Source organism: Spermophilus citellus, assembly GCF_964194105.1.
Source record: "Spermophilus citellus genome assembly, chromosome: 12".
Taxonomy (NCBI): domain Eukaryota; kingdom Metazoa; phylum Chordata; class Mammalia; order Rodentia; family Sciuridae; genus Spermophilus; species Spermophilus citellus.
The window spans coordinates 74952088-74979213 of NC_138198.1; the positions used below are offsets into that span (position 1 = coordinate 74952088).

The window sequence follows — 27126 nt, forward strand, 5'->3', positions numbered from 1 at the left end:
CAATACACAGCCCCATCTCAGATGCCCTGCAAGTCAAATCACTTCATTTAGTTTCTGGTCTCCCCATATTGTATTTGTACACGTAGTCATCTTTGTCTAGGAACAAGTTATCCACTTTATTATTGTCTCTTTTTTTAAAACCCAATCTGTAATAAATGCATTTTACTATGCTTTGCTAAGAAAGTATTTGCCAGATCTTTACTAAAGAAGTGGCCCTCTGTCTTCCCTTAAATAATAAGAAAAGCCCAATAAAACATGTTCTCTTTTTGCCTTAACTGTTTGCAAGTTCTGTCAGATCTGTGGAAAGGAGTTTTAGAAAACCATTGTTTTTGTACTCTTTTCTTAACACATAATTGTTTCTGCATGGTGGATGAGTGCTATTATTATATTCACTGATCTTCAAGTCTACCAATTTTCTAACTGCTTTTCCTACATTAGGTAGATGGTTAGATTACCTCTACTAGTATTTCTGTTGTTGGCCTTTGAAGGCTTCTGTAGATCACCAAATAAGTATAAAATTCACATTTTAAGAACCTTTGTTATTATTTTATTGCAGTTCCATTTCACAGAATTATTGTTGTATTTATTTCACATATAAAATACGACAGGCGGAAACCCAGCAATGGGTATTTATTATCCTAATTTCATTAGGAGTTGGAGAATAGGTATGATTAACCTATAATTTCAGTTTTAAATATATTGCTTTTTATTTGCATTCTCCAACCTTCAAAGGTAATTATTTCATTAAATCTTATATGAAAACTTCAATATAAATTTACTAGAGGGGGCAAGGTGGGGACAAACAGAATCTATGCTAACGTTTTCCAATTTAAAATAAAGGTCATCAAAGCTTAATTATTTTAAAAGGGAACTTATGTATATTTGAAGAGTTTTATTTATTTATTTTAGTTCTAGATTTAATACTTTTGCTTCCCTGCGTCATTCTCAATCATAGCTGCTAACCTCATTGCCTGTTTTGCTGAGAAAATAAAATCTCTGAGCAGAAACATTTATCTTCCTCCCACCAAGGAGTCCACCAGCCCCTTCATCTCTTCACCTCTGCTTGGCCTCCCTTCCTGGCCACAGCCTTTCTCACTTGGACCAGTCCTATCACTCACCATGTTCACACTCATTTTTCCAATGAAAAAGTCTACATGGCCTAGTTTCACTCTAATGAAACATCCTCATCATCACTGCACCAAAAACAATAACAAAATTGCTTTTTGGCCATAATCCTACTTTTTATAAGCACTTTTATATAAAAACTCCTCAAAAAAGTTGTTTAAACACTAGCATTCCCCCTTAATCTCATTCATTCTCCCTTGAACTTTCATCAGTCTTGTTCATATCTTTTCACAAAACATTTTTACAGCCATTACAGCCTTGCCTAGGTTTGCAGCCCAATGTCCTGTGTATCAGTCTTGATTTCTTGGCAGCAGGGTACCCAGCTAGTGACTCCCTCCTTGGCATGCTATATTTCTCTTCCTTCCCCAGTACTTTTCTTTCCCTGACACTTTTTTCTTTACTGATATCCCTTTGATTTTTATAAGATTTCTTCCAAACCATCTTTTCCTTTTTCTTCTCTGGTGTCCACATATGAGAGAAAATATGCAACAACCTTTGACCTAAATTTGGCTTATTTCGCTTAACCTAATAGTCTATAGTTCAATCCATTTTCCTGCCAATGACATAATTTTATTTTTCTTCATGGCTGAACAAATCTCCATTGTGTATATATATACCACATCTTCCTTATCCATTCATCCATTGATAGATGCTGAATTCAGTCCTGAGACTTTTCTTCATTGATGCCGACCCACCATGGGATCTCTTATGTCTATACATTGACTCTCGGAGGTCACCACTGGCACCTTTCACAGTGCAGAGCTTATCTCAAGCCCTTTACACATTTCCTGTAGAGGAAGTAAATAAATGTTTCTCAAGGGAGAGGGCCTCAGTAGGTATGTTCTCATCAATCCACTCTGCATTCACTACTTTTGATGTCTCCCATCAAAACCAGAATAAAGGGAGATGCTTCCTCTTTGGGTCATGTGATCTCAGCTCTCACCACCCTTTGTACTATCCACCTCATGGCCTGATGCTGGTGTCCTAGAATGGTCTATACTTTCACTGATTTGAGGATTCTGCACAAATGTCAGGATGTCTTCCTCGACCACCCTGCCTTAGAAAGCATCCCCATATATTATGGTTTGGATCTAGATTGTCCCCCAAAAGCAGATGTGCTGAAGGCTTGTCCTCTAATACAGAAATGTTCAGGGGTGGGGCTTTGGGGAATTGGTTGGATAATAAGGGCTCTGACTTATCAGTGGATTAATTCATTGAAGAATTCATAGCTGAGTTGGGAAATGATGGAAACTGTAGGAAGGTAGGGCCTAGTTGAAGGGAGTAGGTCCTTGGGCAAGTGCAACTGAGGACTTGAACTTGTTCTTAGCCCCCTCCTCTCTATGCTCCTGACTACCATGAAGTAAGCAGCTTTATTCCTTCATACCCTTCTGCCATGATGTTCTGCCTCACCACAGGCCCAGAAACAATGGAGCCTTCTAACCATGGACTGAAACTTCTAAAACCCATCCAAAATGAATCTTTCCTTTTGTAAGAAGTATTTCTCAGGTATTTTGTAACAGTGATGGAAAGCTGACTCAAATACTGTAGCCACTCTATCACTTTCTTCTCTTTACCCCAGAGTATGTGATCGCATACCACCCTCACTGTCTGACACCGTGACACCATGTTAGACTTATTTCATCTTCTTTCCTTGCCCGCCCCCCAGACCTCATCACTTCTACCTTTGGCACCAGAATGTAAGTTTCAAGGGGTGGGATCTTTCTGTTAGGGTGGCTGCAAACAATATTTTCTGACTCATAACAGACACTCACTATCTCTTCAAGTGAATGAATAGCCTTCATTGGTATTTTTTGTTGTTGTTTGATTGTGTGTGTGTGTGTGTGGGGGGGGTTACCAGGGATTGAAACCAGGTGTGCTTAACCACTGAGCCACATTACAAGCCCTTTTTTATATTTTATTTAGAAACAGGGTCTCACTGCGTTGCTAATTGCCTCGCTAAGTTGCTGAGTCTGGCTTTGAACTCACTATCCTCCTCCCTCAGCCTCCTGAGTCACTGGGATTACAGGCAGGTGTGTGCCACCATGCCTGCTCATTGGTGATTTTTATTTTAAAAATAAAAATTAAAACGCTTAACTTGTCAGTTATTAGGCACAATTAAGTGTCTTTCCTTTTTCAAAGAAGCATAGTTTATGTATCCTAGTGGATATACTACCCAATGCTAATATCATTTTCTCTATTAAAAAAAAAAACACACTTGCTGAGTGAATCAGATTGAAATGAATGCTCCCCCAACCCCCAGCAGTGAGTAATTAGTATTGAAATAAGGATGAGAGGTCTGTAGCTTGATCCTTGCTTTCCAATGCTGGCCAACATCAGTCTGGAATTCAGTTATTTATTTAAACAAATAGATCCTCTTCATTTGCTTCAATCAGTGACAGTATTATCATTCTGATCTGGGTCAGCTCTTCTCCAGACACACTAACTATGAGGAGATTGAACCCTACTCAAAAGGAGGGAAATAATCTCAGCCATTCTGGGTGAAACAGAAAGTCTTTCATTTACATCACTCACACTCACCAATTAGGACCATTGGAAATAAGGACAGTTTCCTTTGTCATTTCTAGTGATCACTGCAATTTCTTTTATTTCTTGATTTTGCCTTGATGTCATACATAAAATCATCTTTTCATGAGAAAAGATCTAATGCCTACTTGCAACTCTAGTTTTTTGTTATTGTTGTTTTGTTTTCAGAACAATTGCTTGAAGTTGCTGTTTCAGCCTAGGGAGTTTTCATTTGGTGGTAACACAAGATCTGTTTACAACAGAAAAGAGGGGGCTGTTTTTCCTTCATGACAGAACACTAGTTCAGTGGGTCCAAGGCTGGCAATGTCCTGGGTTCAAGCTCTGTCCATCTTCCTTCCTCAACATTTTTGCATTTGTTCTTATGTTTATTCCTCTTGAGCTTTACACCTCATGTCACCAGGAAGTTCAAATAAAGGCGAAAAGGGCAAAGCAGTGCCCAGCCTCTCTTTCACCCCTTTCATAGGAAATAAAAGCATTTAGAGACACCCCTGCAACTCTTTCCCTGAGGTCTCATTGTTCTGGCAGTCAAATGACATTTTTAGTTGGGCATATTGCTGCCTTTTGTTTAACAAGGAAGGAGAGAATGAATATTGAGCAGCAAAACCAGTGTCTGCCCTGGCTGCTCCCAGCAAATGTGGATTGCCCTGTGAATGGGAATAACAGGAGGACTTCTTTATACCTTCTCATGTTAGAATAAAGCATTATTTGTCATTCAGGTAATTTCTAGTTTATTGGGAATATTTTGTTTCTTTTTAGTCCTTGAAACAAACAAACAAACAAAAAATTTGCCTTTAGATTTACTCCCACCTGAGTAAAATTTTTCATTGAAGACTTGGAATAAATCAGAAGACGTTCATGCTGCCTGATAGAGTGAGTGGCTCACAGTACTTGAAAATAGAAGGTCAGGGATTGGTTTTAGATAAGCCTAAAAATAGAATAAAATAGTGATTATTCACAGCTAAGAATCTACCAAAATGATGGTTATAGGTATTGTTATCATTTATTCAAATACACACTAAATATCTACCATGTGCCAATCACTGCTTTTGCAGGTGCTTGGGATGCAATGTAAACAAGTTAGATGAGGCAGACATCCTCATTCTACTTCAGGGAAACAGATGACATGCCCACAAATTAGCATAATCTCAGGGAAAGTGGTAAAAAAAAGAAGGCAAAAAATAGTAAGGAGTTCGGGGACAGTCTCTGAAGAAATAATTTTGAGATGAGAACATTTTTTTCTCTACAGACCTAATTCTCTAAATGTCCAAATTACAAGTAAGATATTCTCGGCAAAAATGTGATTATTATTTGTTTTTGAAAAAAAAAAAACATTACTTTGCTCATAGGTTCCCTTTATCTTAAGGGCAGTAATGTGAACTGTTGTAGAATTTACCAATTCCTTTTCCCCAGTTTATGGTTCTTGATCTAACTCACCGTTGAATCAACTCATTATACTTCATCATTCAGAATTAACGAGGAAATGGTTTGGCTCTCCTCATTTTTAGTTCATATTGTCTTTGAATCCTGCTTTGTTATGTCCCTTGCTGAGGTTTTTAATGTGATGGCTCCTGTTCCAGTGTGGAGGTCAGACCTCTCCTCCCAGCTTTAATAAGAGTAGAATTGTGGGACCCATCAGGGATCTGGAGATAAATATTGCAAATATCATGTTAATCCTTAATTTAATCAAGTTTATTAAAATAGTACTGAGCGTAATATTAAGTAGCATTCACTGTGTGTGGAATATTGTCAACAGAATTGTATCTGGGCTGACTGATGGGAGTATTTGGTTGGTTGATTAGCTATGGGTTTAAAATTTTAAACTTTTATGTTGGTGTCGTGGCAGCATGTCATGAGATGCAGAAAAGTCTACCTGTTGAACCTGTACTTCTTTCATTTCTTTCATTTCATTTCATTTCATTTCTTTCATTTACTGTAACACAGCATATTTCCTAATTTGGGACATCTATTCCTCTGATTGATTTAAAATTTGTTTTTAAGCTGTTTCCAAAAACTGCCTCTGGCTAAAAGCAACTCTTTATTTTTCTCTATCCCTCAAGGTGTTTCACAAAGTCATAAGAGCATAAGTGTCTCAAATATACTTTCTTATTATTCAGTAAATGTAATGAATTATATTTAAGATTTAAATATTTTTCTGTTATCACCATACATTGGGAGCTAACTTTAGTTGAGACTTTCATGTAGCATAATCAGATTATAATGGTAATTTCTGGTTTATATTGAGCCTCTCTTCTAGCCTATGAGCACCACAAGGGAACAACTGGGGAATATTCCCCTATGCATTCAGTAAGCACTCACTGAACACTAATTATGTGTTAGACTAGATAATGATGACACACAGTGAAGTAGATTCTGGCTTGCAATTTACAGTCTACTAAGAGAGATAGGCATTAAACAAATACTCATTTAATTTGTGGCTGAGGTAAATGCTGTATAAAATGAGGACCTAACCGCTTCTTTGAAGTTTGCTTGAGGAAGTGAAATATAAGCTGTGACTGTGTAGGTTACTAGAGTTGCCCAAGGTAACAATTGGACACTCATCCACCATGTAAACGCCCTGAGTTGTGAAAGAACTTGCAGGCTCAAGGAACCAGTATGAATGAAGAATGTTGAATAAGGAGAAAAATCCAGTTAAATCCAGTTAGCTATAGATAAGAACCATATCTAGGGACTTAGTTCTAACTGCAATGAGAAGTCATTTAAAGGTGCTAAGATTCGATTTGCAGTTTGAAAGTATCACTGTGTGCAAGATCAGAAATAGATTGGGATGAGAGAGCTAGTGAAGATTTCCATGCAGATGATGATGACACGGATTAGATCAATAGTGGTGATGAAGATACATTAGCAAGTTAAGGAGATATTTAAGAGAATAGAGCTTGAGTGACAGTTGAGATGCTGTGAACTGAAAAAGAGGAATGTCAGGTACCTAGGGTTTCTGGTATGGATTGTGATGCAATTTATTGAACTCAGCAGCTAGAGGGGAAAAAAAGGTTGGGGGCAAGCTTTTGAATTCAGTTTGGACATATCACATTTGAAATGACTTAAGAGATCCCAGGGGGGATGTCAGATGGAACTTAGAAAAAGATATTTGGACTATGGTGTGTGAACATCTATGGAATACAGTTAGGAAATGAAGCTTTGGAATGGATGACTTAAGAGCAAACCGTGAGGAAGTTTTCTGAGATTTTAAAGTTAAATAGAGGAGGAAAACCTGGCAAAGGAAATTACCAAAGAATGTTTATATGCAGAAGGGAAACTGTCAGAATGTGTTGTCACCAAAGTTGGTGGACAGTAACAATTCACAAAGGAGATGGCTCCCAGGACATCATGTATGATCCATACTCAGCAGCACAGAGGCTTGGAATGTAGAGGTCATTAGTGATCATGGAAATAAATCCATGTGTATGAGAAGTGAGGTGAAGAAATAGAGATTATTCCTTCAAGAATTTTGACTAAGGGGCAAGAGTCAATAGCAACTCTTAGAGAATTATGGGATCCTGTGTTTTGGGGGTTTTGGGTCATTTTTTAAAATAATGCATAAAACAGGAATATATTTAAGTGTTGGTCAATTAATCAAAATGACAGCCTAAAGATCCAGGAGAATGGGAAGGCAATGCGATCCAAACATTAATGGGGAGGTGTTTGCTTTGTAGAAGGGAAAATTCCTCCTACATTTTAATGGACAGGAAGAGAGACATGAGGGCCCTGGGTAGGAGAGGACAAAGCCCCTGTCTGCTGCCTCCTGTTTTCTCAGTTTGCAGCAAGCAAACTGCCAATGGGAGGTGGTTAGTGGGAGATTTGGAGATTAGCATATTTTAAACAACTAGTCAGTACTATGTGCAATTTTTTCCCAGGAGAACTGTACAAAACACAGGGTTCAGTTGATCCATCATGATCTACTCCCCCTAACACAGCCAGGTGTGATTAAAAAGTTAGAGGGGCAGAGGAATTTAATTTCCTTGCAATAGAGAGTCAAAGAATGGTTGATAGAATTTAAATTAGAAGAGAATAGAAGGGAAATTAGTGCCCTGGAAATTTCATCCATGTTAAAAACATCATCAGAGTTTGGGCATGTGAGTAGCAGTGCAGAAGGACATAACTTGTAATGAGATGGGGTATTGGTTCAGAGAGTTTAGAAATAGGGATATTTGGGGTGATGACAGGACTCAGATCATGTTATTTGTGTGTGTGACCTGATGGATTCAGGGAGAGACCACTGGAGATGAGCAGGTTTGTGATGGGGTGACATGGTGGATGGGATGCCTGGGAGGCTGATAAGCTCACCTGAGCTGATGTTTGAAGAGGGGGCATAGTAGGAACAAGGTAACATGGTGCCAGAGTCTTGCCTGAGTGGCTTGGGGTGACCCAAACAGATGGATGAGAAGAGAAGCAGATGGTGGAGTCCTTATCACCAGCCTTGGAAGAACAGGAGTCTTAGAAGTGAGGTTCAAGAGAGGCACTGGATGGAAAAGAGCATATTTTTTGAAGAAAATGAAGGGGTTTTCTTGAAGAAGACTGTGGCTGCAGTGAGCCAACAGCTGGATGAGAGCAGATCTGGGAGATGGAGAAAATAACTCAACAAGGAAACAGTTTGTTGAGGAGGAAGGGAGGTATGGGGTTGTCAGGCCTAGAAGGTAAGGGGTGGAACATTTCAAAAGTTGATATTGGGGTGTGTGTGTGTGTGTGTGTGTGTGTGTGTGTGTGTGTGTTTGGGGATGGGGGAAGAGTGAGGAGGAAAATCATATCATTGAACAGGGCTTGGGGGTTTTTTAATCCTATTAACCTTTAGGGGTAGATGGCCTCTTTTGAGATTGTCAGAATTCATCTCTGGCCTGGAGTGGTTGGAGAACAGTGCTATTGTGTAGGATAGTGTAGAGTAGTGTGGTTTGGGGTGGAGGTGCAGTGTGATGTCAGTCCTTTCTCAGTTGAGCTTTGACTGCCACTTGGGTTACGCCTTGGTCTTGAGTCAGCCACCCATGGCCAGTTTGCCTGTGGGCTGTCATGTGTTCCCATCTCAGCTTGTGGCTATATTCCCTTTGCTATAATTAATATCTATATCTATACAATTAATATCTGAATGAATAAGTGAATGTCCTCACATCCATTTGTTTCAATTTCTTCAATGCTGATTCATTTTCTCCTTTAATATTAATTGTGTTGTGAGTATTATTTATTATACCATGGTGTTTTCTGCTAAATCAATTTCTAAAATATCAAGTACTCAATAAGTGGGGTTTTTTTTGGTGATAGTTTGTTTTTAATTTGTAAAGTATCAATTAACATCATGTACATATTTTAGTCTCTCCAGTTCTTTAATGAGGGTGTTTTTAAGGTATGTTCTTTTACTTCCTGAAGGAGCAAATGATGTGAAAATCCTTCCAGGTCAAGCTGTTTGTCCTACACCTGGGTGCCGAGGAATAGGCCATATCCGTGGTCCACGTTATTCAGGACATCACAGGTAAAATTTTTTCTTACTTAAATTATTTTAGGGATGAATGAGAACATTATGCAGATTGGCTACTTCATGTAGCATCATAAATGAATCTCCTGAATGCAGCTTCCCCCATCCTACTCCCTTCTCTGTAACTAAGGCCTGTCTTTCCTGTTATCTGCCTTCTTATGCCCTTCTAGAGTCTTCTTGGACTCCTGAAGTATTTCCCAGATTTACATCACATCCCTGAATCTCTGCTCTCTGGTGGTTTTCCTAGTAACTGCATATGCTCTGATACACTCACCTCCCTACATCCCACCCCTGTTCTGAATCATCTCCATAACCCTTCTGAGACTAGTTTTCTTCCAGAGAATTCTAGAGTCTCTGTTTTTTTCCCCTCATTTTCACCTTACCTCTGTTGCTTTTTCTCTCTTATTCATTTGGAGAAGAGCTAAATCTGTGAAAGAATAGAAAGTAAGTGTGAAGTTTATGTCTGTGTTTTAAATATTTTAATATAACATGGAGCAGATGGTTCTTATAAGAGAAAATAAATACAGGTAAATACGCAAGTCTTTACTACTTTTTCTGTCCTCATCAATTGGTAAAATGATGCATAGACACATTATTCATATTGATGATCCAGTAACAGAATGGCTTTTCATCACAATGACCAAAATATCTGACAAGAAAAATTTAGAGGAGGAAAAGTTTACTTTGGGCTCACAGTTTCAGAAGACTCAGTCGATGGTCAGCCAACTCAGTCGCTCTGGGCCTGAGGTGAGGCAGAACATCTTGATGGTTGTGTGTGGCCAAAGAGTGCTGCCCAGGCTCATAGCAACCAAAAAGCAGAGAGGAAGCAGCCAGTGACAGATGTCAATGCCATATCCCTAGTTACCTACTACCTCCATCCATGCCCACATGCCTAGAGTTACCAACCAGTAGTGCATTCAAATTATTAAGCCATGAAATGGATTAATCTACTTATGAGGTTATATCCCTAATCACTGCCTAAAAGCCCCACCTCTGAATCTTACTACATTGGGGAATCATGCTTTCAAAACATGCGCTTTTGTGGAGATATTTCTAGATCCAAACTATAACCCATAATGGATAAACTAAAACCCAAAAGAATTGACATAAAATTAGTCCAGTACCCAAATTTATATAAAAAAAAAGCATCACAGATAAGTTTAATGAGAAAAGAATAAGTAGTATAACATGTGAAGCAGAACAATTTTGTTCAAATAAAAGAGATCTAAATGCAGAATGAGAAGTCCTTGCTTTATCATGGGTTGCAATTCTGGAAAGCTATGTTGTTAAAACTTTAGTCTCTCAGTCACACTTTCTATTTTTCAGATGTTCAGCAGCCACATGTGGTTAGTGGCTTCTGTATTGGGATGGCACAGATGTGGTGTTCTCTAAACTTTCCACCATTTCAGAGTTCTGTTAGGCATCCCTGAGAAAGTCTAGCACATTTCACCTTCTCTTTGTGGACTTCTGAATGACAGGTATTTCCAGGTGAAATAACTGGACATCTTAATGCCTCCTTCAACATGTGGGTCGTTCTTCTCAAAGTTAGCTGGAACATAATTTTGCAATTTTTCTGTTCCCTAGCACTCCCTGAGATTCCCTCTGGCAAAGCTGTCCTCCCTAGACAGCCCCTTCAGGCTGCCCGGCAGCTCACTAAGGCCTCTTTTCCACTTCATCAGAGCTGACTTGCCTCCCTCACTATTCTATGATTCACCTTTCCTGACTGGATTCTGAACTGTGAACAGATTTCTAGAGGGCATGTTCTAACCTGTTCCAGCCTCTTCTCTGAACTCTTGCTCCTCTGTAGACATAATTAGAGCCTGGTTGATGTTCTCATTTCTGCCATCTCATTATCAATAGTATTGAGACTATTTGACATGTTTTATCTAACAAGTAGTCTCTAAAAGTTGGGCTTAGAACTTATGAATAAACTAGAAGAACATAAAAATAAGGAAGAGTTTAAAGAAAAGCATTGTATGAGGTTCAGAGGGGAAAAAATAAAAAACCAAAGACATTGTGAGGAAGCCAGGAGGTGTGAGACACTACCCTAACTGAAGACCTCACAGATGCACAGAGCTGCTTGGGGAGATGCCTTATGACTGGGTGATGGCTCTTGTTCAGCTGAGACCTCAGTATGACAGAGCAGGCATCATGTAAGTAAGAGCAGATTGTTCAAACCATAATGACTCCAGGGCTTCAGAAGTGAAAAATGAAAAGCAGTGAGTACCCTCAATTAGCTTCTCTGTAGATTAGAAAAGGTGAATTCAAGAACTATATATTTTTCAGAATTGCATATATAAGATTTATAAGGAGTTTAAATCATCAGGTAAATAAATCCTAAGTTACCTATGAATGGAAATGCAAAATAGATTTTTATTCTATTTAAAACTATTTTGTATTCAAGTAATGGAGACAAGTTTCCTGGTGGAGTTAGTGCAAACAACAAGGCAGTTATTGGAGAGCGGGGCACAGGTATTGGAGGTCAGCTGTAGTAAGCACTGAACATCTCTCCTCCTGCTTTAAGCATTTAATCAGCATCTTTAACCAACTTAATTTATGAATGTAACTATGTGTATGACCTCTTGTAATTAACTAGATAAAATTGTTTTGATATCATGTATTATCTCCAGGGTTCATTTTCATGTTATTTCTATTAGTGGAGTCTAGACATTACATGGCTCTAAAAGATTAGAAGTATTGTTCTTCAGCACTTGGTAGTGTCTGATGAGATATTCACACACACACACACACACACACACAGACACACACACACACACACACACACACACACACGTGACTGATAGAAAGCTTCAATCACCCAAGGTTATGATTATGTTTTGTTCCTGGGGGTCTAAGAGATGGTAAGTAATAGGTGAGGATTTTTTTAATGTTGCTTCATCCTCCCAAATCCTAGATGTGGTGTGATGGTCATTTCTACCTTGAGTTTCCTGAAAATTTTAAATGAATTTAAATTTAAATTGCATATTCCCAAACAAACTTTTTTTTTTCTCCTGTCACAGACATGGACCTTTACTATAGAGCCTTCCTTCTACAGATTGCCTTATGTAGTTTCATCTCTACTATATATTTTTATATTTTAGAAAAGAAAAAGAAAAAATAGAAAGCCCCTCCAGTATCACTGAAGTGTGTAGTTGGTTTCTGCTTCCAAAGCCTGGGGGTGGGTGAGCATGAAAGCAGGGCTTCACTTGAAGCCAAGTGGCTGTTTCAGTCTCTTTTCAGTAAAATATTCCCAGTCCATAAAGTGCTTGCAAGTAGTAAGTGTTGTTTTACCATTTCATGTCTGAATTCCTGGTTCCCACTCAGCCTGCTGTTTTGAAAGGAAGTAAACAGTCTCCTTAAAGTACATTGTCGATGTCTTTTTTGTATGGCTAACAAGGGCAACAGTGACACCAAGATATCACTAAAGAAAATTGGGAATAGTGTATCAGTTTAATAAATCAGGTAGACCTGTGAGTACTTCTCAAATAAATTTCAGACACATTTATTTTAGTTTTCATTAAAATAAGGAAATAACCGTAATATTCAAGTCTGTCTGGAGTTCATGCAGAATCTACATAAACCATTATTTGAGAGAACTTGCATTAGTTCTTATCTTTATGAAAATGGAACTTTTGGCACTCAGTTATCACACAAATTACATTTTATTTGAATGAATTTACTGTGAATAAAAGGAGTAGGTATATTTGTTTACAAAGAAATATTCAAAGATGACAACAAGGTCCAGGATTAGACATGAAACTGTTTTTTCTAAATAAGTAAAACTCAGACCCTGGAAGATTTTATCTATCTCTGTGTCATAAAGTATACAAAAGTAATTTACTTGTCACAGTGTGAGAGCCACTGGCCCCAGTGCGCATATGTGGGGGCAGGGCACATATTGCCAATGCATCTGTAAAGGAGCAGGTGCTGCCCAGAGATGGGGCGTCCAATGAAGCAAAGATGACTTTGGGTGCTCCTTATGCAAACCTAGCATAATTCAGCCTCTATTTGTAATTCTTGTGAATCATTTTGTTAGCTCAGATGGAAAAGGTAGTAATTATTTCAGATGTTTTCTTCTTTTTTATCTGTTCCTGTGTGTGAGACAGAAAGAGAAAGTGTGTGTGTGTGTGTGTGTGTGTGTGTGTGTGTGTGTGTGTGTATTCATGTTCAAGGCTTTAGACTGTCCTGAGTTGGACATCCAGACCTGCCTCTTACTGTGTGATGTGGGGCAGTGGCAGATTCCCCCCCCCCATTCTTAGTTTAAGTTCCCTCATCTGTGAATAGGAGCTTGTTGCAGTAGGAAATGTCAAGTTCTGTGAGATTACAACAGACCTAAATCTTTATTCACTAAATAATACAGTATCATGCTGCTCAAAATATGACTGCATAAAATATAGAGAAACAAAATAATAAAAGGAGGTTTAACACATCCATTGCAAACAAGGGTTTATTAAATAGGCCAAAAAGACACACTGATGTACAGATTCTCAATAGCCTGCTAAAAGAAGACTGACTAAAAGATATAGATCAAGCAAAATCAAAATAAATCTGGTTAAAAGCAATTTGCAAAACTTGAGTGTTAGGCTATAAACAACTCAATAAATTCACAAAATGAAAACAGTTCTTACCCTTTCTCTGATCAAAATGCATTAAGAAAAAAATGCTGAGAAAAAAATCATATCACCTAGAATATATGGAAAAGTATTCATAACTGTAGCTTTAATAATCATAGGCTCAAAAGAGAACCTAACTTTGAATCTCAGAAAATCTAGATGTAGTGCAATGAGAACACTAAGGAGATAAATTTTGGGGGCATTACTCTGTGTAGGTTTAGAAAAAATTTACATTCCACTCATTTAAGACAAAATGGAAATATAATATTAAACTCAAAAAGCTCTAAGAATTTTTAAAATGATTACAAAAATGCAAGGAATACCTAATTAAAAGATAAAATGAATGGATTGCAACACACAGACTAAAAAAAGGAAGTAAATTATTAAGACCATCCAAGAGTTGGTCCTTTGAAACAAAATGATAATACTACTACAATAGATAATAAACAGCACCAATTCAGTTTTAAAAAACAACAAAAAACAAACAAAACTGTCCTATATAGTCTATGCCTCTTGCTGAGATTTGGTGGGGGACTCCCCTTATGGAAGGAATTAGAATCACAGCTCTTAGATTTCTCATTTGGTTGCTCTGAATTTACTTGTAATAGTTTTATCTATTTCATTTGCCTTCCTTCTGATTGTGGCATTTGGGAAATCCCTGGGCTCCTCTTATGCTTCCCTCCACCATCTTAGAGGTTGCCTTTCTTCTGTAAAGCGAACATTTCCTCAGCTATCTTCCTGCCACTGGGGTTGACTTAACAAACACCATTGGTTGCATCACTGTGACCTAAAAGGACAGACTCTTCAATTTAACCTTTGGCTCCTTTCAGCCTTTGCTCTGGGCAGCCTCAGACTACTCTTGCTTAATTCTCTCACCTCCAAAGCTCTTATCATCAGGTGGTCCATTTATCAATGGGGTAACCCTTCTGGAGCCCTCATTCCTCTGGGCCTGCTCTGGTTTCTCACTGAGGCCAGCTGCACAGCAGTCTTTCTGCCTTTTATCTCTTCTGGGGACTCCCTTTATTTCCTTCTCTTGGAGCCTCCATCAGAGGCTGGGATCTGAGCCTCTTGAATTCTGACAATTTTATTTCCTGGTTTACTTTCTCCTTTTCCTGGCTTTTGAGGATAGGATTTGTGAGAAGTAATATTTTTGTCTATATAAAATATTCTTTGTTTCCTAGCCATAAAATTTAGTTGTGGGTATAGTTATAATTGGAATTTCTTTCCCCCCCGCTTTTTTTTTTTTTTTTACAATAATGAAGGCATCACTCCATGTTATTTTACCTTTTTGTTGTTGATAAGTCCACAGTTATTCAGATTTCAACGCACAGCAGGATTGTTCTCCCCTCTCCCTACTCCCTCCCCCTCTGCAAGAATGATTCAAGTGGGTTATGAACTCCCATTTTTACCCCGTATACAGATTGCTGTGTCACATCAGTTACATTTCCATTTACAAATTGCCTTTCTAGTGACTGATGTATTCTGCTGTCTATCCCATTCTCCACTGTCCCCTCACCCCTCCCCTCCCCTCCCCTTCTCTCTCTCCATCCCCTCTACTATAAATCGTTTCTTCCACTTATATAATTTTTCTCCTACTCCTCCTTTCCTCTTATATGTAATTGTGTATAACCCTGAGGCTCACCTTCCAATTCCATGCAATTTCCCTTAACTCTCACTTTCCCTCTCGCTTATCATCCCTGTTTAATGTTTTGAACAACCAACAATAAAATAATTTAAAAAAAAAAAAAGAATGACATCCTTCCAGAAACATGTAGGACTTTCTGTGAATCACTAACGTCCTGAAATGGTCCTCTTTTCATTCATTGCTTCAATCTAGAAATGTACATCTTTTATTTCTGGGAAACAGTCTCATAGTATTTCTTTGATAGCATTTTCTTTTTTGTTTGTATTCCTAGACACATGTTTGAAATTTTCTTGCATAGCTTTAAACTCCTTGTCTTTTGTTCTGGTATATGAAATGTTTCCTCAACTTTGTCTTCCAATCCTTCAATTGAAGTTTTTAATTATACTGTGATATTTTTTCCGTTTTGTGAATACATCCTTTTTTTCTTTTTTGTTTTTTGTTGCATCCTGTTCTTACTTGATAGACAGTGTCTTGTCTTACCTGTCTGATAAAGGTTGGAGTTTTCCTTGTTATTTTTGTTTATTTGTTTGTTTGTTTGCTCCTTGCATTCAATCTTTTTTCTGGTATTTTTTTATTTGTTGTTTTTAGATATACACAACAGTAGGGTGCAATTTGACATAAATCAGTCATGGGTCTTTACTTCTATCCATTATATAAAATTCTTGAAGGCTAATGTGTAGGTCTGACTTTATGGAACTGGGGAATAATTATGTGACAATTCAGTTCATTTCTATCTTTTTAAAGAAAATTCCATATGGAATCCTTCATTTTACAGCAACTAGGGCATTGTTTTCCAAAGATGCTATATTTTTGACACATTTTAAGCATTTTTTAAGTACAGCATTCCAAAGTACATCAATTTCCAAAGTTGTATGAACTGTTTCCCTATTATGATGAAAACAGACAAGAGTTTGGTTTATTTCTTTGTGAAAACTATAGCACATAAATTAAGGAAAGTCAAACTGATGATCTCTGGTAAATCATCTTGAAAATGAAAATCACAGTAAAATGTAGACAGACAATTCATTCTCTTAATAATTAGAAATAGTACACATTATTTTAAAATTGACACCATGTTATCACCAGACTAGCCCATGGGTAATATTTTAATATTTGGATAGCATAGAGAAGCATTAAAAAGTAAATAACTACTTATAATTAATCAGCAAAGCTAATGTGCATTAAAGGTTTCATTTTCCAGGCTTTTTTTCTGAGAAACTATTTGATTTATTGTTTAAAAACAAATGACAAGAACAGCGTATGTTGCCTGTTTGTATTCAGTATAATTGTGCTCATATTTTTTTTAACTGAGTACAGTCAACACATACTGGTTTTGTCATTTGTTTCTCATGTTGTTGAAAGTTACTCAGATACATTCATCAGACATTATATTTTTGGTGTGTAAACTTCAAGACTTTTGTGTCTTGTTTTCTGGATTCTGTATTTGTTAGAAATGACTCTTCTTAACTGTTTTTTCCCTTGAGTTCTGCCTTGTCTCATTATTAGCACCAAAAAATCATTTTGCGTGCCTATGTGCATATTCAAAAAGCACTTGCCTCTTCTATTACTTTTAGCTATATCATATTTTTATTTAGGTTTGCATTTTAGAAAACCATATAAATATCTTAAAAAGAAAACTGTTGAGTCTTTTTCTGTTTTTGACAACAGAGTTTAACCTATTTGCAATTACTGTTACAATTACTTCAAAAATTATACATCTGCCAACTTGTTTTATGCCATAAACATTTTGATGTGGTGGTGGTGTTGATGATGGTGCTGGTGGGGAGACTCGGAAAGAACCTGCCTTTCCTTCCTTTCTCCCTGAATCAGTCCCTCCCTCCTTCTTCTCTTCTTTCATTCCCTTCATCCTTTTAAAGAACATTTTGGTTGTTGATAGATTCTGCTTTAGAAGGAAGGCTTATAACTATTCTAGTGGTCATTATAATGTTTTCAAATACATTCTCAAACCTACCTTTACTTAACTTTTAAAGTCATTCAAATATTAATCTCTGGCTTTCTTGGGAAAGATGAAATGCTAAATTTTTTCTTTTTTCTCTAATCCAATATGCCCTGTAGTATTACTTAAATTTTATTTTATGTACATTATAATTTCCTCTCAACTGTTTAGAGGTGAAGATCCTTGGAAAAGGGGGAGGGAATATTTTGCAATCATATTTAAAACAACTGTGCACCTTAATTTTTTATGTGTTTTACTGGTTCCAGTAGTAATCTCCAGTCCTTCTCAGCCACAGTGTCCAACTTTTTTTTTAATTTAGTATCTTTTGCTCCTTGTCCCGACACACTTTTTTTTCAAGTTTTTTTTTTAAATTTTCCTATTATGTCTGCATGTCATATTTAAATTCTTTACACACAAGAAAATATCATCTATTAAAAGAATTTGACATGAGATAGAAATTTGTGCCCAGATATTTTTCTTTTTCTTTCAGAGTTCTGTCCATGTTGCATCCTCTTAGCCTCCAGTTTTAATTGTGGTGGCAAGATCTTCTGTCAGCTGATTGGTGTGTGTGTGTGTGTAAAATTTTAAATTCCCCCAGATCAGTGATCTATCTATCTATCTATCTATCTATCTATGGTTTTATTTTTATTAAATTCACTATAATACCATTTTCAGTTTTGTTTTTTAATATTTTTTGTTGTTGATGGCACAATATCTTTATTTTATTTATTTATTTTTATGTGGTGTTGAGGATTGAACCGGGTGCCTCATATGTACGAGGTAAGCACTCCACCACTGAGCTAAAACCCCAGCCCCTGTTTTACTTTTTTAGACCAAAATTATTTTTTATAGAATATCATTTCCTCCCTATATTTTAACACTGTTTCAATCTTAACTGTGTTTTTATTTCCAAAATTTTTATTAAATGAAATTTATCCCCCTGAACCTGTCTCATCTTTTCCTTCATCACTTTGAGTTCTTCATCCTTTCTGAGCACTGGGGAAATCACTGCATGTCTATTCTCAACACTTAGTCAACACTTAGTGAGACCTCCACTGAGGTTTCTCCATGTGGTTATTGCATGATGCCTTCTCCCAAGCTTTCCTGGTTTCTGTATCTCTTTCAATCTCCATCCTGTGCCACCCTTAAGCAGATCTGGTTTGTACTAGATATTGCCATCATTTCAGAAGCCTAATTCCTAGTTTGGAGGAGCTAACACACTAGTTGACCCTAACACATTAACGTTTTAGAATGAAAAGTATTGTTTCTCCATTTCATTGTATCAAAATAACAGTTTCAGGTCAGCTTAACAATTAAGCAAAAGTCATTAAAGAATCTCCTTATAATGCCAGGTAGTAGAAAAAAGGCTAAGTTCACATTAGCTCTGGGCCTTGGTTTCTTCTACTGCAGAGTACAATGATTGGACAAGGTGATTTCTTCTTCCTTTTTTAGTCATAGTAGTCCCCCCTTATCCACAAGGGATGCATTTCCGGACCCTCAATGGATGCCCGACACAACAATAGCATGGAACTCTTCCAGAAATGTGGCTCCTTATGGAGCAGCTTATTCATCAGTAGATGCAGCCTCCATTAATTTTCATATTTCTTGTTCCAACCCTATTTTGGAATCTGGGTAACCATCTTTTACTTGGCAATAAATGGTTGGTGTCACTTGTTTCATGGGACCTCTCACTGAATTTTTAGTGGAGGCGCAACACTTTCTGGCATAACATATTGTCATCCATCACAACTCAGTTCTGTAAATGTTTTTCACTCTGATTCAGTGCCATTTTCATCTTAAATACGCTGTGGTCATAACTTGTGCAATATGAGGTACAATAGCAAAACTACCATGAAGTTTTCTTCACAGTTTCATAATTGGGAATTCATTCTTTCAAAGATCTTAACAACCTTAGTGTGTCATTTTTTTTCCCTTAAGTGGAGAACTTTTCACTTAAACGAAGCACTTTACAACAACTTTTTTGCATGTGCCAGTTGCCAGCATCACTGTCTTATGCTTTGTGGCCATACTTGAATACAAGCACTGAGACAGTTAATCTGATAACTGAGATGACTAACAGGTGGGTTTGATGTTGGACAAAGGGATGCATCATATCCCGGGTAGGACAGAGTGGCATGGCACATGATCTCATCACACTGCATAAGATTTATAAGATTTAAATTTTAATTTGTTATTTAAATTTTATTTAAATAAAAATTTATTACTTATTAAATGTTTATGTCTGGAACTTTCCATCTGATATTTTCAGACCACAGGTAACTAAAACCAAAGAAAGTGAAATTGCAAATATGGGGGAACTACTAAAAAAATATCTGTAATAATGTTTATTAAGAGACAAATAACATAATTCTCTAAGATCTATAGCATACTGTCTAGACAAGATTTATTCTAAATTGCATGTAACATTCACACATGCATTTCACCATTTATTAAAATGTAAATATCTTGGTCCAAGAATCACATTCCAAAAGTAAGACCCATAGCTGTAAATTGATCACTGGCAACAGCAACTGGATCAGAGTAATTCCTTTTCCTAAAGGTGTTTTAAGAGTCAAAAATCAATGATCCTTCCATTATCTACTAAGTACAGGAAAAATTTATATCATTACATAATTAACTTCTGTGGTCTCCTGAAACTACTCAAAATGTTCAGGAATTTATCCCAGTTACTTCATACTCTGAAGCATGAATTAAAATGGATTATTCTCTTCACAAGGAAAAAGCATCCCTAAGCCTTGGAAGTTTTTCACTCTCTGTATTTTTTACTTATATGTTGGTTCTAAAGATATCATTGTCTTGGGGACAGTTTTCCTAATTTTTGGAAAATGAACTCCACTATTAAAATATACTGGCTAAAATCCAAGGAGATTATGTAGCCAGGGCCAATCTTCCTTTGGTAAATAGGATATTGTTGTAAGTACAACTTATTTTGGGAAGTTACATACAGTCAATATAGTGGACGAATTTGGGTTTGATGTTTAAATGTTGGTGTCTTTTCATTTGTAAAGAAATGATTACATCATCTATTAATGGGAATCGTAGTATTGTGTTATATTTCTGTCATTTAACCACTTTCCACATGTTTTAACATGCATTCTTTAATAATATCACAGTCATATAATGCAAGTTTTATTATTCCTATTTACAAATGCAAAATGTGAGTCTTGCACAAAGTCTCTTCCCATCATTGCACAGCGTGTAACTGGTAGGGCTGACTTTAAACTCAGTGTCCTATAACTGCTTATCTGCTGCTTTTCCCCTTTCCCCCAGATACATCTGCAGAACTGGAATGGTAGTTAGAATTATACCTCTCACTTGTAGATGAGGAAGATTTAAGGTCAGAAAGGGAAAATAACAGTAACTACCCACAACCTGCTGTGCCTGGATGATCCCCTGTTAAGGAGACTACAGAAAGGATTCTTACTTGAGGCAAAGCCAGCACAGAGTGATCTCCAGGATTCCTTTCAAATTGTATACTTTTTTATTCCCATCTCTAAAACACACACACACACACACACACACACACACACACACACACATGCACACACCTGGGGATAGGTGGAGGGGACTTGTCAAGACAACTGTAGTTGTTAAACATAATTTGTCATAGAAAATAAAAAGTAAAAGCTGCTTGAATCCTACCTCCACTTTGGTACATAGAGTTGTTGAAGTATTCCTTGTAAAATCTGAAACATCAATAAGATGTTACTTATGAATCAGAAATGTGGAATAAAAGCTTTAGTTATGAAAATATTAAGCTAGGTATGATGATTTTAATTATCCCTTTGTCTCAATTATTCTCATTTTGATGACTTAATAATTATAGCATCACACTCCAATTTCAGTTATTATATTTCAGGGCCTGCATATGTCAGATTTAATATTCATTTTCCTGTTTTTATGTGGAGCCAGATGGAAGAGGTGCATTGCCTATTTATAAGAACTAGCTATTATTACTGAATTTACTGAACTCCTTGAGTGATAACAGCAGTCAAGGTTGAGAGTGGCTTAGGATCACATTAATCTAAAGTAAATAATGCCAGAGCAGTAATCCAAAGTAAATACTATGTCATGCATCTGTAAATGATCATATTGCTTAATAAAATGGACACAATGGGATTGACCCCAGTTTTAATACATGCTGCAGAAGGTTCAAGTATGAATGGACAACAGATAATTCTGCATATAACAAATGGAGCTCTGAACCTAAGAAGGGCCTTTTACAGAATGTTGTAAATATCAATTATGTAGTAAATTCCAAAATAAATTTAAAAATTCCATTCCCAGTTGCATGACCAACAGAAATGTGTGCGTTCAGCTCACTAAAAGACATGTACTAGAATGCTCATAGCAGCACTTTATGTAATAATCCTACCTGTGTCTACTCAAATGCCCAACTGTGCATGTTTGCACAGTGAGATTCTGTACAACAGTGAGAATGAGCAGAGTAACCACACACATGAATGAGGTTCACAAATTGATTGCTGATTGAAACCAAATGGGTCCAATCTGAAATACTGTATGACTTCAATATAAGGTCTAAAAACAGGCAAAATTATTTATTTTATTAAATTCAGCTCTGTGGTTATCCTTGTAGATACCCCTCTATGACAGAAAGAGGGCAATGGAGGGGTTTGGGGGTAATGTTCTGCCTTCTAATCTGGAGCTTGTTATAGGAGTTTCTCACATTGGGAAAACAATTTATAATCTGCTGCCAATGTCTTGGCTGGGCACAGAATCACGAGCCACCACACTTTCTATGTAAAGTCTATTTCAGTAATAAAGTTTACCAGGAGTTTAAATCACCTCACAAATATCAGTATCTACAAGCTAACCTGCTGTGGCAGGCCTAGGGACAGCCTGCTAGGTTGGTTAGCAGGGGCCATGCTGGATGGCCAGATCTCTTGCCTCTCCATTCCTCTCTCTGGACACTGCAGGAGAGACCCATTAATGTCCACATCCCAGGCCTTTGGGCTTGTCAACTCCTTCAGGAGGCAGCTGGCCAGCTTTAAGGCCTCCCTGGTGAAGGCCAAGGGTGTCACTGTTGAGTGAGGTTAGAAATGTGTCTGCCCTCATTAGAGTCTCAGCCCTCAGTGCTCAATTTATGTTTAATCTCCTTTGCATGTCTCTGTCAGGGATTAAGAATGAGCTAACAGAACAGATTAAAATGTTTCAATTTATCTGAGATAGGAATTAAGAGACCTTGCTTCTGGGCTTTGTGTTCTGAAGAACATTAGCCAGTTGTTGCCCTGTTTTTGTTTCTTTTATACTTAGCTTTCAGGTGGAGTAGAGAGATGATTTTCTTTCTATGAGACAACAGGTTTGCAGAGAGATGTATCAGCTGTATCAAGAAAAACCTTTTCCTGGAATTAAGCCTGAGACAGATGCCTCCCACACTTGAGAGAGCCCTCGAGTCTTCTGGCAAATGATATTCCTTAGGCCAGACTTGTGTGCTATTTAAACCATATTATAAAATAGATAGAACCTGAGGAAGAATAAAATAGCGTATATCACTGTTTTCAGTATTTCCTGAACAGTGATCCACACACTGTCAAGCCTAACACCCTGCCTCTTTCTCTCATCCCCTCCACCCACACGTTTATCTAAGAATTCTCTGCTGCTAATTCACAAACACTAAAAAAGCCTTTTTAGAAAGGACGAAGAGCCTGCTTTGCCAAGCAGCAGACTGACATTATATCCTGAGCTTGCAGAGAATCTGAGTTAGGTTGCACCCAGCGTTTCTGCTCCATCTGCACTTGGTCAGCCATTTGCATGGTTTCTTGTGGAAGGAGCTCCTGATTGTTCACAACTACAAGTGCTAAGGATTTCAGCACAGTGTAAAATATCCAGCAGCAAGTGGCAAAAATTTTACCCCAGCGCTCTTCTTGCCTTCCTCGTGGGTGACTTCATATCGTTATTATTGTTAGTAACTGGTACAAATTTAGGAATAGGCTGGCTGTGTTGTGTGCCTCACTGGCCAAGATGGAGATCAGCCTTGCAGAGGGGCTCATGGAAGGGAAGGATGCTGTTCTGCTAACAAAATCAGCTGCACCAGTTCATGAGAACATTCTAGATAAGTTGAAGAGTGTCATTGTACTTTGATGTAAACAATTGTGCCAAGTGCTCTTCAATGATACATGCAGACAAATAGCACCTCACGGAATAAAATACTTGCTGCTTACTACATCGGTCAATTCTAGTGTTACAAGTATTTAACAAAAGGTCACATAAGTACTTGGGTCAGATGAAACTTTCATTTTGTATCTTAAGGGTTTCTTCTAAATAAACTAGCTTAGTAGGTACTTAAGAGAAAAACACTGTGAGAGTGCATGACTTATAAAAAAAAAGTTAGATTTTTTACCTGTTTTATTTTTTATATTTTATTTTATTTTTTAAATACACAACAGCAGTGGAAAGCATTACAATTCTCATTACACATAGGGCAAAATTTTTCATATCCCTGTATATAAAGTATGTTCATGCCAATTTATGCCTTTATACATGTACTTTGGTTTTTTTTTTTTGCATTACAATTCTTAATACACATATATACCACAATTTTTCATATCTCTGCTTGTATATAAAGTATGTTGACACCTAATTCAAGTCTTCATACCTGTTCTTTGTATAATGATGTCCATCACATTAGATTTTCATTAATATCTTCAATAAATTAGACTGAAGTCTTCACCAGAATATCTCATCTGGAAATGACTTTTGTTCCTTCCACTGAACAAGCATTTATTGACTTTCTTTTATTCAACCTGTGTCATGCTAGGTATAAGATCTGTAGTCCTGTTTCCACAAGCTCAAGTCTGGAGATGGAAATGAATGGCCTGAGAAAGGTATGCTTAGGAATCAAGGGTGGTCACACAGGGCCTCTGGAGCCATTTGGGGGTTCTAAGGAAGTTTCCCAGAAGAGGTAAGATTTTCTGAGCCCTGAAGGATGATAACCCTCAAGCAAAAGGGTTAGGAGGGATATTCCAGCAAAAGGTGGTGACTGAGACACAGAGATAGTTGATACTAGTGAGCGTTCATGGAGGTTGAGGGAGGAAGAGTGGCAGGGGAATTGTGGATATGACAAAAGCCCCTCCCACTGTATTTCCAAACCTTTCCAACCCTTTATGGGTGTGGACCTTCAAAACCTTTGAGTTTAGAGGTTGAGATCTTGGACTTAGCTTCTTGGTTGAGTTGCTGTCTGCCTGGCAGACACCTGTGCTGTGGTCAGCTGTGCCCAGCTGTGCCCAGCTGTGCCCTTCACCAGCACATCCTCTGCAGTAACTGTGCAGGTCAGCTCCCCCATATCATGTCATCAGCACAGACCACTGTACTTTGTTTGCATGAGTTTATTCAGCATTCTCTGCTAGTCCAGGATGTAGGCATTATGAATACACCTTTTCTAACAGTGCTTTTGTGGTTTTATTGTTGATAATCCATTGTGAAAAAATTTTTAATGGCACTTCAAATATTAGGTTTCTATTGTATATAAAAAGATTTTAACATCTGATGGTATGTATAGTTATCACAATCAACATCTTACAGCAGTTATTATCTCCATCTTATAGAGGAGGAAACTGAGGTGCAGAAGGGTTAGTCATCTTACTGGTTACCAGTATATAGCCAACTCAGAATTTGCATACATGTGATCCAACTTCACCAAGTCATCACTTGTCCCATTTCACCAAAAAGCGCCACTTTTCTCCCTGGTCATTAAACCAAGAATACTGATGGCTTCTGGAGGGAGTTATTCATCCAGATACTTGCTGTTGGCTTTGAATTGTGCTCTGTGACTTCAACTCCTTCTTCAGCACTCTCTGGGAAGTCTTTTAGTTTTCTCTACCAGAGCTGATCCATAGAGTGTCTGGGCTCTTCTGATCTTTGCTCCACTGCCTCTTCTGCTCTCTTCCCCAGACTAATCCCAGTTTCTACTTCATTGGAAAAATAATTATGATCCAATCAGGACTTCTTCCCTCTTGGCAGGGCAAAAAATAGTCCTTCCTCCTGTTTAATGCCAGTCTCTGAACCCCATCCCTGCCCTTGTCATTTGGTTGTGTATAAATGGGTCTTTCTTTTGGACACTCTGTCAGTCCCTCTCTTCCTTCCTCTCTCTTCTCCCTTGGCCACTTCCAGGAATCAAACCCAGGACCTTGCCTCTGCTAAGTACAGGCTTTACCACTGACCTATACTCCCCGCCCTGGTCTCTTCCTTTCTATTGAAAACAAAGAGATAATAGAGGGCACACTGGGGATTTGGGGAAGGATGTAGTATTTTATTTTTTTATTATCATCATGGTTACACAGGTATTGGTTTTAAAATTACATTTTAAACAGTATAGACATAATTTATGCCTGTTTTATGTGAGATATCCAACAACCACAATGAACTTAAACATGTTCACATTGCTTACATTTAAAAAACAAACAAACTATTTTCCAATTCAGATCCTCCTGCCCTTCATAACAGACATTCTGATGGAATGCCCTGTCCCTGCCTTGCTGACACCCAGCACTTCTTTGTGCCCTGTTACGTGGCTCTGGCCACAGTTCCCTGTCACAGCTCTCATCAGATCACCTTGTACCTCCTTATCACCAAACCCTGGTGTCATTTTTACCTCCATATGCATCCTGTTTTTCTTCAGCATGGTTGACATGGCTTTCTCTCCAGTTTCACAGCCACTTTGCTTGTTTCTGGCCTCCCTTTCTTTGCTCTCCATGGTATCACCGGCTTCTTGCTTTTCTCTTTCTCCTTGGTCTTTCTTTGCTGCTCACCCCTCCTCTAAGATGCTGTCGCCCAGGGTCCTTTTAGGAGTTCCTCTCTTGATCACACCTCTGCAGAGGTCCTTCACCCTGATTCTGAGTGGGATTCCCAGGATAGCTCTGAACACACTGAGATCTCCCACAGTTCTGAACTCACTGACCTGGGGTAGGGTTCAAGTATCAATATGGCTTTTAAGTTCTCTAGGAGATTCTAATTGTGCACAGGGAGAAAAGCACTTGTCTCTATGCTTACTCACAAACTCTCCTGGCATCATTTCACAGCCCCCTACATCACCATGGCTACAGCTAAATGCTCATGGCTTCCAGGAGGTACATCTAGCCCAGATCATTGTTGAATGGACTCCCATGTATCTACCTGCCCAATGAGCACCCTTCATTGGATGATTTCTTGGCTTTTTGTGTTCGAAGCCAAATTCATCCCCCTACCAAAATTTCAGTGGTTGGTAGGATCATGTATCCAGTTACCCGATTTGTAAAGTGAGAAATCATTCTTAACCTGTTTCTTTCTTTACCCCTGATTTTGAGTCAGTCACTCAAGATTGGTAATAGGTCCTGCTTCCTAAATCATGTCCCATTTGTCTGTCTCCGTAATTACCCATGCTTTTGTTCATGCCCTTCCACTCACTCAGGGCCCTCATTCTGGGATAACAGATTGTCTTCCTCAGGCTGGTCAGTCAGACTGGTCAGTCAGACTGGTCTTTTCCAAACCAGAATCTGGCTGTCTCACAGTCTACATCAAGCACCTCTCAGTGGCTTCCCATTCCTCCCCCAAACATTAAGATGCCTCCAAGGCCCATCTGCACTCCAGCTACATGGCACACTCTGGAATAGATTGAGTTCCATCTTGCTCACAGGCTTAGCCTAATTCTTCTACTGCTGGACATCCTCTCGCCAGCCCCAACCCTCACACTCCTTTCCCATTATAACACAACCTAGACACCACTTCTTAGTTTTTCTGGTTGCCC

At 38.0% G+C, this 27126-nt stretch overlaps 1 protein-coding gene across 1 annotated transcript in view; it reads left to right on the top strand.

Moving 5' to 3' along the window:
* L3MBTL4 (L3MBTL histone methyl-lysine binding protein 4) overlaps positions 1 to 27126 on the top strand; it is a 450379-nt gene that overhangs the window by 258219 nt on the left and 165034 nt on the right. The window contains exon 15 of the mRNA XM_081263742.1: positions 9043 to 9145. Coding sequence (XP_081119868.1) covers positions 9043 to 9145 — 103 coding nt within the window. The remainder of the gene's footprint in view (positions 1 to 9042; positions 9146 to 27126) is intronic.